The sequence below is a fragment of the Nuphar pumila genome, chromosome 12 (genome assembly GCF_984573655.1).
Source record: "Nuphar pumila chromosome 12, dmNupPumi1.hap1.1, whole genome shotgun sequence".
NCBI lineage: Eukaryota > Viridiplantae > Streptophyta > Magnoliopsida > Nymphaeales > Nymphaeaceae > Nuphar > Nuphar pumila.
This window is the reverse complement of record NC_143260.1, coordinates 58117633-58129773: the sequence shown is the minus strand read 5'-3', so window position 1 is coordinate 58129773 and position 12141 is coordinate 58117633. Positions and strand designations below refer to the sequence as shown.

The 12141-nt window shown below is 39.0% G+C and overlaps 1 protein-coding gene across 1 annotated transcript; it reads right to left on the bottom strand.

The window, feature by feature from the left end:
• Positions 1-404: 404 nt before the first annotated feature.
• LOC149820935 (peroxidase 5-like) lies at positions 405-5434 on the bottom strand. The gene is made up of 3 exons (XM_089982738.1): positions 5050-5434; positions 3728-4363; positions 405-750 (listed from the first exon to the last, which is right to left on the bottom strand). The coding sequence occupies exons 1-3, from the start codon at positions 5269-5271 to the stop codon at positions 559-561; spliced, it is 1050 nt and encodes a 349-aa protein (XP_089838864.1). The 5' UTR covers positions 5272-5434; the 3' UTR covers positions 405-558.
• Between the last annotated feature and the right edge of the window lie 6707 nt (positions 5435-12141).

Sequence of the window (12141 nt, the reverse complement as noted above, 5' to 3'; positions counted from 1 at the left end):
TGAATAAAATATGTATGGCTCTTAAGATTTACCTAACAATGTTGTGTAACTGGTAGGGGTCTGCCTAACCCCAAACCCTTAAAAAGAAGAAGAAAGAACACACTAATAGTATGGTGATTTTTTGTTGAATTTTTCTACTTAACTGATGAATTCTTTCAAATATGCTGTTTAGCGCATACATCTTTCTATATTGATTAACCATCAACGCTTGGGATTCCCAGACTGATGCAAGAATGCACCCATTTGCTCAAAAAGGCCACAGAACTCATCATCAAATTCAGAGCACTTACTGGACCATGTCAGGCAGCATAAATTTCCAAATCGAGACCAATATTGAGCATTTTTGATATTTGTGATTGAAGATCCTTTTGTTACGATCGATCATTCTTGACTATCGAAAAAACTTTAACACAAACCAGAATTTCACCATACGCATTCACTAAACCTCCCTCTTTTTCCTGTTTTTATTCTTCCATGGTTGCTCATGCAAAACACACAGACTTAAACCATTACAGGGTTCGAAGGAGACATAAGATTAACAATCTACCTCAGCAGAACTCAAAAACTAGCAGATTGAGAGTCCTCTGTAGGCTCTGGTAGAAGAAGTTCGATTCCCACAGGGTTGATCACGTGGCAATTCTTCCTGATTTCTCCTTGTTTACCTGTAAGCACTTCAATCTTGCCCATCTTCACCATCGCCCTGGCGAACAGGGTTGCCCATTTGGTTGCATTCTTTATGTTGTTCAACACCTGGATTGATACATCCAATTGATGGTTTAGTCCTTGTTAACTTTTAAACCTTTAAATGATGCAATATATCACTTGTCATGAAACGTTGATTTTTCCTACTCAAAATTGCTTTAAGATGTTAAAATGCCTTCCCTTTGACCGATTTTAACCTCCATTCCCGTTTCATGTCCTTCATCCTCGGTCCAAACGGGGCGGGGTGGGGTCCCATTTTCCCTGGGTCTATTACCATACCTTAAGAAGGATTGAGAACGGGGGGCGGAGCAGGGCAAGGCAGGTATTGAGACAGTGATGGGCAGAGCGGAGGAAAGCGTTAGTCCATCCCCGCACGGGTTTTGATTTTAACCTCCATGCCCGAGGCGCCCCATTTCCCCACGGTCCACTGCCATCCCTACTTCTCAAGTTTAATGAGACATGATACGTCGCCTGAGAATACTCATTGAATCTTGTGATTGTTAGTCACAAGACCGACTGTGTGACCAACAATCACAGTTTTTACTTTCTTAGTTTATTATTGCTCGTCTCGCTTAAGACCCAAGAAAAATGTGCCAATAACTAAGCACTTCTGAACCCGCATTTGTAGATGCGGCCCAAGCACTATGACCTGGATTAACCATAGACTGGCCCAGACTCGACCCGACCCAGTAAACGCCCTTGTTGGAACTCCACATTAGTGTAAAAGCAGGATATTTCCATGCATGATAGTCATTTTAAGCCTAGCTAGTCATGTGCATACTGACCCATGTCATCCCCCGAGTCTGTCCTGGCCAATCTGGGTGGCTCTAGATCCACGTCTGTATCCAACCAGCCAAGAGCTAGGTTCAGTCAAGTCTCGGTTTCAACAAAAATAAAAAAAATAAACAAGCTCAAACTCTGCGCTGTGCATGCCTGGGTGAAACTTGGAGCCCTACGGCATGAGAAAATTGGATATTGTATAAGGGCTATTTCCTAAGGACAAGTCATTTTGGCCGCACATCCCCGATGACACGAGTGGACACGTTATGACACACTGACACAGAGACGGACACTTAAGGATATTAGATTTAATACTTTTTATAAATTTTATTTCAACAAAATTATATATTTAAATAACAAAATAGTTTTTTATTGATTCAACAACAACAACTACGCCTTCATCCCAAACAATTGGAGTCGGCGATATGAACCAACAAAGAAAATCATTCTGGGTCTTTCACATGAATCCTTCTCCTCCAATCATTTCTATCCAATGCCATGTCCTCGGTGAGGTTCAAAGCCTTCATATCCTTTCCTATCATCTTCATCCAAGTCTTCCTAGGCCTACTCCGACCTCCTTTAACTAATATATTTTTCCATTTCTCCATCCTTCTAACTGGAGCATCATTAGGCCTTCACCGAATATGTTCAAACCAATGTAAACGATTCTCTCTCATCTTATTTTCAATGAGTGCAACGCCTACCTTCTTACGTATCTCCTCGTTCCGAATCTTATCTTTTATTGTATTTTCACACATCCATCTAAGCATACGCATCTCAGCTACACTCATTTTTTGAATACGATGTCTCTTGGCAGCTCAACATTTCGTACCATATAATAAACCGGGCCTAATAGTCGTCCTATAAAACTTTTCCTTCAACTGCAATGGCATTCTACGATCGCACAATACTCTAATTGCACTTTTCCATTTCATCCACCCAACCTTTATCTTATGATTTACATCTCCATCAATTTCTCCATACTTTTGAATGATAGATCCCAAATATTTGAAACAATCATCCACCGGTATTTCTTGCTCATCAAGCTTCACTACACTCGCATCACTACTTCGTTGCTTACTAAACTGACATTCTATATATTCTGTCTTACTCTTACTCAACTTAAAACCTCTTGCTTCTAATGTATGTCTCCATAATTCTAACTTAGCATTAACCCCAACTCTAGACTCATCAATCAAAATAATATCATCAGCAAACAACATACACTACGACACATTTTCTTGAATTGATCTCGTAAGCTCATCCATCACTATAGCAAATAGGAAAGGGCTTAAAGCAGATCCTTCATGTAACCCAACCGTTATAGAAAAATTGGTTGTCACCCCTCCACAAGTGCGGGCATTGGTTACTACTCCTTCATACATATCCTTAATTATACTAATGTACTTGAGAGAAACACCTTTCTTCATCATTGTCCACCAGAGAACATCCTTATGTACTCTATCGTATGCCTTCTCCAAATCAATAAAAACCATATGCAAATCTTTGTTCCTTTCTCTATTTCTCTCAATAAGTTGTCTAAGAAGATGTATAGCTTCCATAGTTGATCTTCCAGGCATAAAACCAAATTGATTCTCCGATATCATGACAACCTTCCTCAACCTAGACTCAATCACCCTCTCCCAAAGTTTCATAGTATGGCTCATGAGTTTTATACTACGATAGTTTATACAATCTTGTATATCACCCTTATTCTTATATAGAGGCATCAAAGTACTCTTCCTCCACTCATTAGGCATCTTATTTGTCCGCCAAATCTTGTTAAAAAGATTTGTCAACCATTCTAAACCTCTCTCCCAAGCATTTTCAAGTCTCGATAGGTATACAATCTGAGCCAACTGTCCTTCTTAATTTCATTTTCTTCAAAGCCTCTGCGATTTATTTCTTTTGAATCTTGCGCATAAAGTCATGATTCATCTCATGAAAAGTAATAGGCAAGTCTCCAAGATCTTGAGTATGACTTTTATTAAATAGCTTATCAAAATAATTTTTTCATCTCTCCTTAATCTTCTCATCTTTGACTAAAACCCTTTGTGTTTTATCTTTGATACATCTAACCATACCCAGATCCCTCGATTTTTTATTTTTCATCTTTACAAGCCTATAAAATAGTTTTTTATTGATTAAAAAAAAATATCATCATGCCCCATATTTCACAAAAAGAAAAAAACTCTTCGTGTACCATGATCTATGTGACAGGGTGAAAAGGAGGCAGGGAACTCACCATCTTGTTGGAGGTGTTCTTGGTAAGCAAGGCGTTGTCCGAAGTGAAGAGCCCCAGTCTCCGGGTCAGACCCACGTAGTAGTTGTTGTCCAGCAGGTTTGGCGTGATGGTGTCCATATTGACAGTCCTAGGGTCCGTTAAGGACACATTGAAGGGGCACACGCTCTGCAGGGAGGCTGCGAGGGTGGCGTCCAGTGTGGGATCCACTTGGGGGGTGCTCGAGTTGTAGATCCGGTCGAGGAAGGACGAGCAGTGGGACACCCCGATGGAGTGGGCGCCTGAGAGGGTCACCATGTCGCGCTCGGTCAGGTTCTTTTCAGCGAACCTGTTAATAAGCTCGGTTATGTTGAAGGTTGGCGGGGGCAGGTTGTTGTTGGCCTCGGTGTCATTCGAGATCCGGCCGTCTCGCCGGCCGGACGGCACCTGGTAGCTGATGTTACCGACGAGGGCCGCACCGTCACGTGCCGCAAAGGCGAGGATGTCAGCACAGGAGACTGTGTTGGGGCAGGTGGACTCGAGCTGGGTCTTTGCAGAGTCGATGACTTCAAAACCCCGAAGGCTGGGGTTGTTCGGGGGCGCATCCTTCTCAGCAGTGTTGTTGGGTGTGGAATCGATGAGGACGGAGCCGTCGCAGCCCTGAGAAACCGCGAGCCAGTTCAAAGCTCATTAATCAGTCATGGCGGACATAAATACAATAAAATTGAAAATAACGTTAATGAGCAAAGCCTTACGTCTCCCCTCTTGACAAATATCGAGAGGTTTATAAAAATCTAGCCGGCGAGAAATTGCCTAAAAGTTTAAAACGGAAATTTCTCTGTGTAAAACACTAACACACACACAAAATCTGTAGTCACACCGCAATTTTCTGTGTAAAACACAAACACAATCGCGCTATACGTGCAGCAATTTTCAGGGTTTAATTTATGTAGCCCAACTACTTTATACAGTACTCAGACTGATCACTGGATCTGCTCCGTGGACTGGGTTCTTAACATCAACGAACTGTAATTGCAATTCGGTGTACTGTTAGGGGGTCAGCCTAACCTCAGCTTGAATATCCGAGGACAAAAATCACACCAACTTACTGGAAAAAAAAAGAGATTGAAATGAATTCTATTGTTACCATTTTTTTTAGAACCACCTTATTAGGCTTCCACAGTCTTTACCCTGAAATAGATATTCTTTTGACCAAACAATATCTTGTCGTCAAGTTCAAAAAATCCTGTTCGTTTAAGAGAGCAGTCTTTCTTTTTCTTTTTTGCCTTGATGGGGTGGAAAGAATAAGACTGAATGTGAGCCACACCAAAAAAAGGAAGGCTTACCCTCACAAAGCAATCATGGAAGTGCAACCGGATCAAGCCAGCTGCAATGCCTGGGTTTGCGCTGACGGCAGTCGCAACGGCCGCGCGAACGATGCTCTCAGCAGAGGGGCATGATTGGTTGTAGAACCCGATTTTCAGGCTTAATTTGCCAAGATTACCATGGCTAGAGGGAAGGATTAGCAGCAGAGGCAGCAGCAAGAGGAGAAGGCACTTCACACCCATGATTATGGCTCAGAGTTCAGCAAGCAATGTGGCTTGTGAGCTGATATATAGGCTTGTAGATATAGTTACACCCACTAGAAAGGGAAAATGGGAAGCTGTAGAAAATCCAGTAGGGAGTGAAGAAATTAGTGGAGGGCGAGCGGCTGAATGGGCAGCCTCCTTTGACTTATTTAAAGACGAAGCATCTTATATACGGCGGCTACAATGGAGAGAGAGAGAGAGAGAGAGAGAGAGAGAGAGAGAGAGAGAGAGAGAGGTGGGACCTCTTGGAAAAGAAAAAAAATTGAATGATTTTTAAGTAATTTGTCCTTGTGAGCAAACATTTGTAGTATTTTTGTTAATTTTAAAAATAAAATTAACTATTGATAAGAAGAAACATTAAAAGAGAGAGAGAGAGAGAGAGAGAGAGAGAGAGAGAGTTATGGTTAACCATAGAAAATAAAATATTTATAATAACATCTAATTAAGTTTAACAGGATTCCCTCCTAGTTCTGAGTTCATCATAAGAGCCCGATTGTTTCATGGAAAACTGCTCATGGTTTTACGATACCTCATGACATTGAAACAAACACCCATAGCATGTCTCTTGTGAGCCTCATGAAGAAGCTGTTTCCACAAGGAATGGGGGGATTTGGGAGAGTTGTGTATTTCGAAAGGCATAGATGTCATTGAATCAGATATATCTGATATCAGACCCAATTCTAAATCTGATTAGTTGGTTTTTTGATAAAGAAAATAGAATCTGATTAGTAATGGGATTTGTGTTCTGTTAAGGGTTTCATCACATAATCCAGCAAATATTCAAAATTGGATTTGGTATTAGTTTTTTCTCATCTGAATCTGAGTCCAATTAGTTGGATTTGTCGACCAGAATTCGAACCCTCTACATCGTCTAAACAAAGGTCCCCTAAATGGCTTGACTATATGTTTTCAACATGGAACTTTAGCTGCATGATTAATAATTGGCTTAGATAATGTTAGAGAAGTAGACATCAACAGAGCTGTTGATCACTGCATAAGTCTGTACACACTACAACAAAGCAGTAGATTAGCGACGATCACATTCCGTCGCTAATCCGTCGCTAATCCGTCGCTAACCATGTTAGCGACGGATTAGCGACAACGCGGCGACAGTATGCTTACATCGCGAATATTTCGACGCTAACTGGCGACAGAATAATTCCGTCGCCAAGTCCGTCGCTAATTGCGACGGAATAACGAGCGCTATATTCCGTCGCCAATTCGCCGGTACTAAACGGCGACCACGGCGTGGCGACGGATTTAATTCCGTCGCTAAACCGTCGCTAGATTAATATGAATAGAGACGGAATCATCCGTCGCTAATCCGTCGCAAAAACGAAAAAAAATCAAAAAAAATTTATTTAAAAATTAATTACCGAGAACTGTACAATTTATATTTCCTGTACAATTTATATTTCCTGTAAATAAAAAACAAACCACACAAAAAAATTCATATAACAAGTATCTATAATAATTAATCGTTCCACCTTAAAACTAAGAAGTTTAATTATTTACAATTCAACAATTACAATTAGGAAAAATAAAAAAAATAGAACTTCTTCAACACAGTCCTCTAATCATCGCCAATATTTTGTGCGTCTTCTTGTTCATTGTCTTTATCTGTCCCTTCAGCTCCACTACCCTGATTATCGCTAGCAGCCTACACAAGAAAAGAACAGTCAGTATTGATAAACAAAATATAATGAAATAAATTAAACACTATATGTGATTCTATCATGTGCTCATGTGTGATCTAAGGCAATAAAAAAACTCTATATGTGATTCTATCATGCTCATATGTGTGCTAAGGCAGTCAAAAAATTGAATATGTGATTATAGCATGTTCATATGTGTTCTAAGGCATATAAAAAAACTCTATATGTGATTCTACCATGCTCAAATGTGCTTTAAGGCAGACAAAAAACTATATATGTGATTCGATCATGCTCGTATGTGTGCTAAGGCAGTAAAAAAATTGAATATGTGAATATAGCATGCTCATATGTGCTCTAAGGCAGGCAAAGCCAAAAATTTTATATGTGATTCTATCATAAATGATATATAACATGTTCATATGTGTTCTAAGGCAGTTAAAAAACTCTATATGTTATTATAGCATGTTCATATGTGTGCTAAGGCAGTCAAAAAACAGAATATGTGATTATAATATCCTCATATGTGTTCTTAGGCAGTAAAAAAACTGAATATGTGATTATAGCATGCTTATGTGTTCTAATGCAATAAAAAAAACTTTATATGTGATTCTATCATGCTCATATGTGCTCTAAGACAGACAAAAAGTTAATATATATATATATATATATATATATATATATATATATATATATATATATATATATATATATATATGTGATTCTATCATGCTCATATGTGTGCTAAGGCAGTAAAAAAATTGAATATGTGATTATAGCATGTTCATATGTGTTCTAAGGCATCTAGAAAAACTCTATATGTGATTCTACCATGCTCAGATGTGCTTTAAGACAGTCAAAAAAACTATATATGTGATTATACCTGAGAGGGACCTGGAATCGAAGATCCCCTATCCTGAACAGCGGCCTTGATCTCATTTCGGAGAAAGGGGGCGACGGTGTATTGGAAGTAGTTATTCAGTGATTCATTAATGATCTCGCGTACATCATCACCGGAAAGAATAGTCGGCTGCTTGGAGCTTATGTCGGCGCAAAAAGTTGGTGAGCCGTAACTGGAAGAACCAATAACTGGTGAAGTGTTCATATTACTCCGAAACCCGAACACGTGACCTTTTTTGGGTTCACCTGCTGCAGTCACCCATGCTGTAGGATCAAATGATGGATGCTGAGTAGCGTCTTCGCCATATCGCTCTACCATTTGTTGCTCATATGCCTCCTACAAAATAATGTTTAAAGTATTCATTAATAATTAATGATAACATTATGATGACTTGCATATATATTGCAATGATTATTAATAGAATTAATACATACCGTTGTCGTTCTCGCCTTCTCTGATACGAAGACTCCCGTGGTCTTCCGTTTATGTGTTTCTACAAACACATCCTTATATGGTACACTGCCTCCTTTTTCTGCTTCCTGCGAAGTTAAATGACAAAAGATTTAGTACACAAATTTGCAACAATACTTATAAAATTAATATTATATATTGATGAGTTACCATTTTCTTTAGGTGGCTCCCAAATGTCTTAGATCCACCTGTGTGTAGATGGGCTTCGGGCATCTTCGATCGATTTTGTGAAGCCTTCGCAGAGCGATTTTTAAATGCATCTCCCGCCCACATATCGCACATTTCATCCCAGTAATCTCTCCTGATAGTAATAGGACCATGGCCCTTCCACAGTAATGGATCATCTACTACGCCAGATGCTTTTTTTGCTGCAGTCTTCATAGTGTGCAGCATGTCTGCAAATCGATTGGCAGCCACCTTCTGCCACACCTTCCTTGCATCATTTTCTTCCACCGTAGTTGCAAAGCGATTCGAAGCCTACAAATATTTTCAGAAAGTTAGTAGACATTGCTTAAATAAATTAAATATGAAACACATTAACTATGAGGAACAACTGTATACCATGAATGAGGACCACAATCTGTCTAACACCTCTTTTGGGTACTCTTTCCATTGAGCAACTGGTCCTGGTAGATGTTGAAGAAGTGAATTCCTAATCTCCCGTACTACTTCTTGTGGCTCAAACCTCGTGCTGCACATGAATTGTTACACAGTAAATATCAATATAAAATATTTAAAAGATATGCAATAATTGAAAACAAAATACTTACGGTCGATTATCGATATACACTATTCGAATGAGTCTTCTTGTGCCAGCCTGAGAAGACCCTGTTTCCTGTGTTGGCTGTTGACTTGTGCGATCAACTGGTGTAGGTGGGTCGTGTACAGGCGCAACATCATCTGTAAAAAAATACACACCAAGTTCTCAGAATGTGCATTTGAACTAATCAAGCATCTAATTAGTTATATGATATACCTATCACAGGAGCCCGTGAAGATGAAGGTTGAGCCTGGCTACTACTGGATAAGCGACCACTATAACCTCCACGAACCATATTCTAACAAATAACATATGTCATACAATACATTCAAATAATTCACATCAAGTATTACAATGCATTCAAGTCATTCACATCAAGCATTGCAATGCATTCAAATAATTCAAATCATTGACATCAAGTATTGCACTAATTCAAATCATTCGTTAATTGCATAAATTATAATACATTCAGATAATTGAAATCATTCACATCAAGTATTACAATGCATTCGAATCATTCGTATCAAGTATTACAATACATTGAAATAAAATTTTTAATCATTCACACCAAGTATTGCAATACAACTCACATCAAGTATTACAATGCATTTAAATAGAGGTTTGTAGTATAAGATTTTGCTCACTAGCTTGAGAATTCTTCCTCGTCACTAGTTTGACTTTCTTCTTCTTCTTCTTCTTCTTCTTCTTCATTGTTTGCCCATCCACTTGGTACATCATTTGGATCACATTTCTCTATGAATGTTTCATCAGCCAATGGAGATATGACATGCATATCATGCGCAACATCGTGACCATAAGCGAAGTCACAGACATCATCTGATTGATAGTAATCACTGTCTTCAGCTAACTCATCTTCTTGTAACTGATCATACTCGGGGTATAGTTTGGATTTCACCTTGCAAACTGCCCACCATTCATTTCTATCTGACTTTTTTATACTCGGATATGAAGTATAATAAACTTGTTGAGCTTGCGAGGCTAATATGAATGGTTCATATGTTCCAAACCTGGATTTATGATTCACCTCCACAATGCCTAAAGCTTTGTCGAGTCTTGTTGCAGTTGGATCAAACCAATGACACTTGAATACCGTAACCCTGTTATTCATGCCTAAGTAAGTCAACTCCATTATTTCCTCTATAACACCGTAGTAATCATGTTCATTTTCACCGTAGCTGCTACCCTTGACACACACACCACTATTTATCGTTGATTTGTTTATACCGTAGTCTTTTGTATGGAATCGATAACCATTTATGATATACCCGTTGTAGCATTGCACAACTTTGGTCGGACCATTTTCTAAATCACATATTCCTTGATCTTTAACATCACCATGGCGAACCTACGCACAGACATAAACAATTATTGTGAACACGATCAATTAAGTAACTTAGTGTTGTTTATAAGTACAAAATTTATGTTAGCTTCTTTACCAACTGTTTCAACCACTCCACAAACTTAGTTTCACGTTCTTTTTGTACTTCTGCATTAGTGAGATGTGAAACTTTGCTTTGCAACTCCAGATCAAATCGTCTGCAAACCACAAATACTTATATTACCGAGCCATGTATCCACATATAGAACATAAAAGGATTTATAATTGAGTTGCATATACATATACTTACTCGATGTATGGGTCGATCGCTGAACAATTAAAAAGAATATAGATGTGTGCTGCATCTTGCTCTCGATCTGTCAATAGCCTTGATCGGCAACTACCAAATGCATGCCCAAGTCGTTGAAATATCGACAGCTTGTCAGCTACAGTTACTTGTTCTCCATCATCGTTACGGGGCGGGCATGTGTAACGTGTTGAAATATGAGGTTCGAAGTACATAGATGAGAAATTTGAAATCTCTTCTAAAGTGTACGCCTCACAAATAGAACCTTCTACTCTTGCTTTATTACGAACCTTTTTTTTTAGGTCGAACATGCATCTGACAAGAATATACATTTCAAATTTTAAATATCTGTCATTAAAGAGACAAATATAAAAAAACATATACCTTTCAAATGGGTACATTCATCGATATTGCACAGGGCCACCAACCCTTAGTTCATATGGCAAATGTATGATCAAATGTTCCATAACATCGAAAAATGCTGGCGTAAATATCTTTTCTAACAGACAAATAGTGGTGATGACAGAGTCCTCGAGATTCTTTACATCTGATACAATGACCTCCGATGCGCACAATGTTCTGAAAAATCCGCTCAACTCAGACAATACCCCCCATATAGGTTTGTCTAACATATCATGGAATGCTAGGGGTATCAATCGTTGCATAAAGATATGACAATCATGGCTCTTCAACCCATATAACTGTCCATCGTCAATCTTCACAGCCCGAGCAATGTTAGAGACATATCCATCTGGAAATCTCAGTTGTCTCAACCATTGACATACATGTTTTATTTGATCAGGTCCGAGCACGTACTTCGCCTTTGGTTTCAGTACTTTGCCATTATACTCTTTGAGTTCCAATTCTGGTCTTTTACATATTAATTTTAAATCCATACGGGCCTTCGGATTATCCTTCGTTTTTCCTTTAATATTCATTACTGTATTGAACACATTATCAAACACATTTTTCTCTGCATGCATCACATCCAAATTATGTCGTATCAATAGGGTCGGCCAATACGGTAGTTCCCAAAAAATAGATTTTTTCGTCCAATTGTGTTCCTTCCCAAATCCACGGAAGGGTGTAGGACTGCGGGCATCTGTTAATACATCTGGAAAGTATCGCAATCTTCTTAAAATCTCTATGCCAGACAATCTTGAGGATGGACCTTCCATTTCAGTTGTGCCTGCTGTAAATGCATTCTTTTGACGTCGGAGCGGATGATCGCTGGGTAGAAATCGACGATGGCAATCAAACCAGCAAGGCTTCCTTCCATGCCTCAATCTAAAAGCTTTGGAATCCTCCATGCAGTACGGACAAGCCAACCTCCCATGTGTGCTCCAACCAGATAACATACCATATGCAGGGAAGTCACTGATTATCCATAGAACAACGGCCTTCATGTTGAAATTTTGT

Excerpts from the sequence above, each read along its gene's own strand:
- LOC149820935 (XM_089982738.1), bottom strand. The coding sequence starts at position 5,271 with ATGGGTGTGAAGTGCCTTCTCCTCTTGCTGCTGCCTCTGCTGCTAATC. Across the intron at positions 4,364-5,049 it reads TCCATGATTGCTTTGTGAGG|GGCTGCGACGGCTCCGTCCT; the intron begins GTAAGCCTTCCT and ends GCGGTTTCTCAG. Across the intron at positions 751-3,727 it reads AGAACACCTCCAACAAGATG|GTGTTGAACAACATAAAGAA; the intron begins GTGAGTTCCCTG and ends GTATCAATCCAG.